The sequence below is a fragment of the Schistocerca americana genome, chromosome 8 (genome assembly GCF_021461395.2).
Source record: "Schistocerca americana isolate TAMUIC-IGC-003095 chromosome 8, iqSchAmer2.1, whole genome shotgun sequence".
Lineage (NCBI taxonomy): Eukaryota > Metazoa > Arthropoda > Insecta > Orthoptera > Acrididae > Schistocerca > Schistocerca americana.
In genome coordinates, this window is record NC_060126.1 from 26,486,209 (window position 1) to 26,492,208 (window position 6,000).

General features: G+C 45.0%; 1 protein-coding gene across 1 annotated transcript in view; it reads left to right on the plus strand.

The window, feature by feature from the left end:
• The window catches only part of LOC124544935, a 389,392-nt gene extending 383,602 nt beyond the window's left edge, over nucleotides 1–5,790 (plus strand). Inside the window, exon 4 of the mRNA XM_047123682.1 lies at nucleotides 5,708–5,790. Coding sequence (XP_046979638.1) covers nucleotides 5,708–5,790 — 83 coding nt within the window. The remainder of the gene's footprint in view (nucleotides 1–5,707) is intronic.
• The last annotated feature ends 210 nt before the right edge of the window (nucleotides 5,791–6,000 follow it).

A 6,000-nucleotide genomic window follows, 5' to 3' on the forward strand; every position in this document is an offset into this window, starting at 1 on the left:
AGGTCCGACACGATAATAGGAGGTATCCGTGACTTCGTTATGTCAGTGTGTATACACAGAGTGAAGGGAAAGCGCCGCACTTCGCGGTCGGCATGTGCTTCCGCATCCCAGTTCACGACAAAAATCTAGCGAAACCTAGTCCCACCAATAGGTTTGATAGCAACCCGATTTAAAAAAGGAGGCTGTGACTGCGTGCAGTGTGGCCAAGGAAAGGTAGCATGAACTCCGCGCTCGGCCGCAGCTGGCCTATTAGCTGAAGTGAGACGAGGTAATGCCGTAGGCAACGGACATGCAGGTTCGCCGATATTCGTATCTACATCTACATCTACATCTATACTCCGCGAGCCACCTTACGGTGTGTGGCGGAGGGTACTTATTGTACCACTATCTGATCCCCCCTTCCCTGTTCCATTCACGAATTGTGCGTGGGAAGAACGACTGCTTGTAAGTCTCCGTATTTGCTCTAATTTCTCGGATCTTTTCATTGTGATCATTACGCGAGATATATGTGGGCGGTAGTAATATGTTGCCCATCTCTTCCCGGAATGTGCTCTCTCGTAATTTCGATAATAAACCTCTCCGTATTGCGTAACGCCTTTCTTGAAGTGTCCGCCACTGGAGCTTGTTCAGCATCTCCGTAACGCTCTCGCGCTGACTAAATGTCCCCATGACGAATCGCGCTGCTTTTCGCTGGATCATGTCTATCTCTTCTATTAATCCAACCTGGTAAGGGTCCCATACTGATGAGCAATACTCAAGAATCGGACGAACAAGCGTTTTGTAAGCTACTTCTTTCGTCGATGAGTCACATTTTCTTAGAATTCTTCCTATGAATCTCAACCTGGCGCCTGCTTTTCCCACTATTTGTTGTATGTGATCATTCCACTTCAGATCGCTCCGGATAGTAACTCCTAAGTATTTTACGGTCGTTACCGCTTCCAATGATTTACCACCTATGGCATAATCGTACTGGAATGGATTTCTGCCCGTATGTATGCGCATTATATTACATTTATCTACGTTTAGGGAAAGCTGCCAGCTGTCGCACCATGCATTAATCCTCTGCAGGTCCTCCTGGAGTACGTACGAGTCTTCTGATGTTGCTACTTTCTTGTAGACAACCGTGTCATCTGCAAATAGCCTCACGGAGCTACCGATGTTGTCAACTAAGTCATTTATGTATATTGTAAACAATAAAGGTCCTATCACGCTTCCCTGCGGTACTCCCGAAATTACCTCTACATCTGCAGATTTTGAACCGTTAAGAATGACATGTTGTGTTCTTTCTTCTAGGAAATCCTGAATCCAATCACAAACCTGGTCCGATATTCCGTAAGCTCGTATTTTTTTCACTAAACGTAAGTGCGGAACCGTATCAAATGCTTTCCTGAAGTCCAGGAATACGGCATCAATCTGCTCGCCAGTGTCTACGACACTGTGAATTTCTTGGGCAAATAGGGCGATCTGAGTTTCACATGATCTCTGTTTGCGGAATCCATGTTGGTTATGATGAAGGAGATTTGTATTATCTAAGAACGTCATAATACGAGAACACAAAACATGTTCCATTATTCTACAACAGATTGACGTAAGCGAAATAGGCCTATAATTATTCGCATCTGATTTATGACCCTTCTTGAAAATGGGAACGACCCGCGCTTTCTTCCAGTCGCTAGGTACTTTACGTTCTTCCAGCGATCTACGATAAATTGCTGATAGAAAGGGGGCAAGTTCTTTAGCATAATCACTGTAGAATCTTAAGGGTATCTCGTCTGGTCCGGATGCTTTTCCGCTACTAAGTGATAGCAGTTGTTTTTCAATTCCGATATCGTTTATTTCAATATTTTCCATTTTGGCGTCCGTGCGACGGCTGAAGTCAGGGACCGTGTTACGATTTTCCGCAGTGAAACAGTTTCGGAACACTGAATTCAGTATTTCTGCCTTTCTTCGGTCGTCCTCTGTTTCGGTGCCATCGTGGTCAACGAGTGACTGAATAGGGGATTTAGATCCGCTTATCGATTTTACATATGACCAAAACTTTTTAGGGTTCTTGTTTAGATTGTTTGCCAATGTTTTATGTTCGAATTCGTTGAATGCTTCTCTCATTGCTCTCTTTACGCTCTTTTTCGCTTCGTTCAGCTTTTCCTTATCAGCTATGATTCGACTACTCTTAAACCTATGATGAAGCTTTCTTTGTTTCCGTAGTACCTTTCGTACATGATTGTTATACCACGGTGGATCTTTCCCCTCGCTTTGGACCTTAGTCGGTACGAACTTATCTAAGGCGTACTGGACGATGTTTCTGAATTTTTTCCTCTATAGAACATGATATTTTCTTTATCTCCTCTTTAAATAATGGCTAGACTACTATTAGTTTTCACTCTTTTCCTTTTTCTCTTATAATCTGCAGTAGTACCCGTTTCACTAAGTGTGCTGTAACTCAGTCTTCATCATTTCCAAGTGGTAAAAATTTCTAATATTATTTTTAGTGAATTTCTCGTATATTTCTGTAAGCTGACATTTTCTCAAAGCTTCTCTTGATCTTCCAGATATCTTTTGAAGTTCGAATCCTGCCTCGGGCATGGATGTGTGTTATGTCCTTAGGTTAGTTAGGTTTAAGCAGTTCTAAGTCCAGGGGACTGATGACCTCAGATGTTAAGTCCCATAGTGCTCAGAGCCATTTGAACCATTTTTAAATGTTTACAGAGGTACGATAACCTTCAGGAATGAAAATTTACCTGACAATTTATTAACTTAATGTGGTGCGAAAGCCCGGTCTGTTATTAAAATACTTTGTGACCTGCACTACAAGTGGCTGCACCGCGGCAGTACTATCCCTCAGTCACAAAGCTGTTTTATTTGAACTGCGATAGAGACCACCCAAACACGTGGAATACATATATTTGCTCCTTAGTGTACTCACTGGTTGATGGCATTCGTTGCAGGCAACAAGAATGTGTTTCAAATGACTGTGGTTTACATAAGCATATTATAGGACTCAAAAACAAATTTCATATATATTTTGTCTATTTCTCTTTGGCACAGTTTGATTTCCTGTCTGTGGTACACAAGTCTTTAACAAGACCCCAGCAGACATTACGCACAAAAACGAATCTTTGTAGACCCACAAATAAATTGAAAAACTGTCTTATGAGTTACACCTTCAACGAAATATCTGATTTTATAGATGTAAGAATTTCTAATACCTACAACAGGCGTATAGAACATGTGCAGCTGGATGGCCAGATTGTTATATGTATCCTGCTCCTCCCACATTCAGGAGGAGCTAACCACTGTGTCAAACCACTCGGCGTAGTGTAGTGTAGTGTAGTGTAGTGTAGTGCAGCCAGCATCCTGGCTGTCTGGCGTTTGACAGGGAAGGCCAGCGTCATGCCAAGCTCGGTGAGTTAAAAGCGGTCAAAACAAGGCGCCGGTGTGCCTGGTCATCAGACAGAGCAATGGCAGCACGCGAGGTAGTTAACCTGAGTAGGACAACTGGTCTCAGAGCCAGTAAATGGATTTGACACTCCGTGACATTGCACCACAGCGCATGCATCTATGACCGGCCACGCGCGGGCAACAAACTGGCAGCCGAGAGTCATTCACAGCGCGCACCTGTGTTTACAGTGTGACGGCGGCATGCGATGGCAACCGTCTTGCCTGTCTTGCTGTTCTGGATCGTACAGTAGAATTTTGATGTGTACGGATCCGTCTGCCATCTGCTGGGAACGTAACAGGTTGCATCCATGCCTTTGCGTTAGCTCCCACTGCGGAGAAAGTACTCTAAATAATGAAAAGTGTGAGATCATCCACGTGAATGCTACAACGAATCCCTTAAACTTCTGTAACACGATAAATCAGTTAAATCTAAAGGTCGCAAATTCAACTAAATACCTAGGAATCACAATTAAGATCAACTTAAATTGGAAAGAACACAGAAATTGTCATGGGGAAGCCGGCCGCTGTGGTCTCGCGGTTCTAGGCGCTCAGTCCGGAGCCGCGCGACCGCTGCGGTCGCAGGTTCGAATCCTGCCTCGGGCATGGATGTGTGTGATGTCCTTAGGTTAGTTAGGTTTAAGTAGTTCTAAGTTCTAGGGGACTGATGACCACAGATGTTAAGTCCCATAGTGCTCAGAGCCATTTGAACCATTTTTTTGCTATGGGGAAGGCGAACCAGAGACTGCTTTTTATTGGCAGAAGACTTAGAAGATGTAACAGATCTACTAAAGAGACGGCCTACATAACGCCCCTCCATCCTTTTTGGGAGTACTGCTGTGTGGCTTGGGATGCCTAACAGATAGGAATAACGGAGTACATTGACAAAGTTCAAAGAAGGACAGCAGGTGTTTTATTTCCGAGAAATAGGGGACGGAGTGTCACAGACATGATACAGGACTCGGGATGGAAATCGTAAAAACAAAGGCGTTTCTCGTTGCAGCGGGATCTTCTCACGAAATTTCAATTATTTTGTTGGCGCCGACCAAGACAAGGAGGATCGATTATCATAATAAAATAAGGGAATATAGACGTCGCGCCGGCCGAGGTGGCCGAGCGGTTCTAGGCGCTACAGTCTGGAAGCGCGCGACCGCGACGGTCGCAGGTTCGAATCCTGCCTCGTGCATGGATGTGTGTGATGTCTATAGGTTTAAGTAGTTCTAAGTTCTAGGGGACTGATGACCTCAGAAGTTAAGTCCCATAGTGCTCAGAACCATTTATAGGTGTTCGTTTGTCCGCGCGCTGTTCGAAATAATAGAGAATTAGTGTGAACGTAGTTCGATGAACCCTTTGCCAGGCACTAACGCGTGGTTTGCAGAGTAGACGTGTAGATGTAGATCCTTCAGGCGTCAATGCGAGGAGCCAAACGTAGCGGTTCCACGGGTTGAACAGCATACATGTTAAACGTCACTGTGCTCATAGCAATCCTACAGCCTGCGTTGTTGGTACATACACCAACTGGGCCCAGTGCCTCGACTTGTATGGCCCATGTGGTGAGTGTGATCTTCGACAGAAAGCTTTATGACTCGAGGGACCACCTCCAGCGAGCTCCACCACCGATCACATTTCAGCAGGGCACTGCCTAGCCACGTATACAGTTTTGAAATCCTACTGACCTGCCCTCCCACATGCGGTGAAGAATGTGCCAGGCTTCCTAGAATAATGATAGATAAATTGCTCTTCTTGTCTGTACAATAGGCACATGTGTGACTCATGCAACGCAGGTGGTGTGTAGGTGGTGATTCATGGTCCTCCAGCAACCAAGCTTCTGTGGACTTGAAAGCAAATTGCATGAGAGGTATTTCTCTAGGCTCTGTCTGGTTGCTTCCACACAGCTGACTGGTCGTCATTTCAGCATACTGGGACTCTGAAGTGTGCAGGCACATTTCTAATTCAGTGTAAAGTTCGTATTGGTGATTACTTTGTAGGCCTACCTCTAATTTGGCGAACTTTAGTCTCTAGCTCACGTACAAGAAGATTTATTCAAAGCAGCAACTTGTCAGTTTCTTTTTTTTTCTTTTGATTTTAGTGTGAGCTTTGCCGTGACAGTTATTGTTAATGCAATGTCATAATTATCTCGTATGTAAGGGGTGCTTTTCTTTGTTAATGTTTACCTTGGTTTACTTCTGTCCCTGGAAGTCCTTCTACACGTTGTGATGTACAGAGCACGAAAAATCAATGAGTGTCTGAATGAAATGTGATTGTGTTGCAGGTCTGGAGGATGCAGCCGCCTCCAGTCTGGATCGCCTCAGCCTCATAGTGCAGAGCATCACTCCGGAGCAGTCCAGGCCATAACCCAAAGGCGTGGCCACCTCCAGCCTGGAGAACATCAACCTCATAATGTAGAACATCACTCCAGAGCAGCCCAGGCCATAGGTCAAAGATGCAATCATCTCCTGTCTGGACCATCTCAGCCTCATAACGCAGGGCATAATAACGCCAGGGCAGTCCAGGCCATAGCCCAAAGGCATAGCCACCTACCATCTGGACCACCTCTGCTTCGAA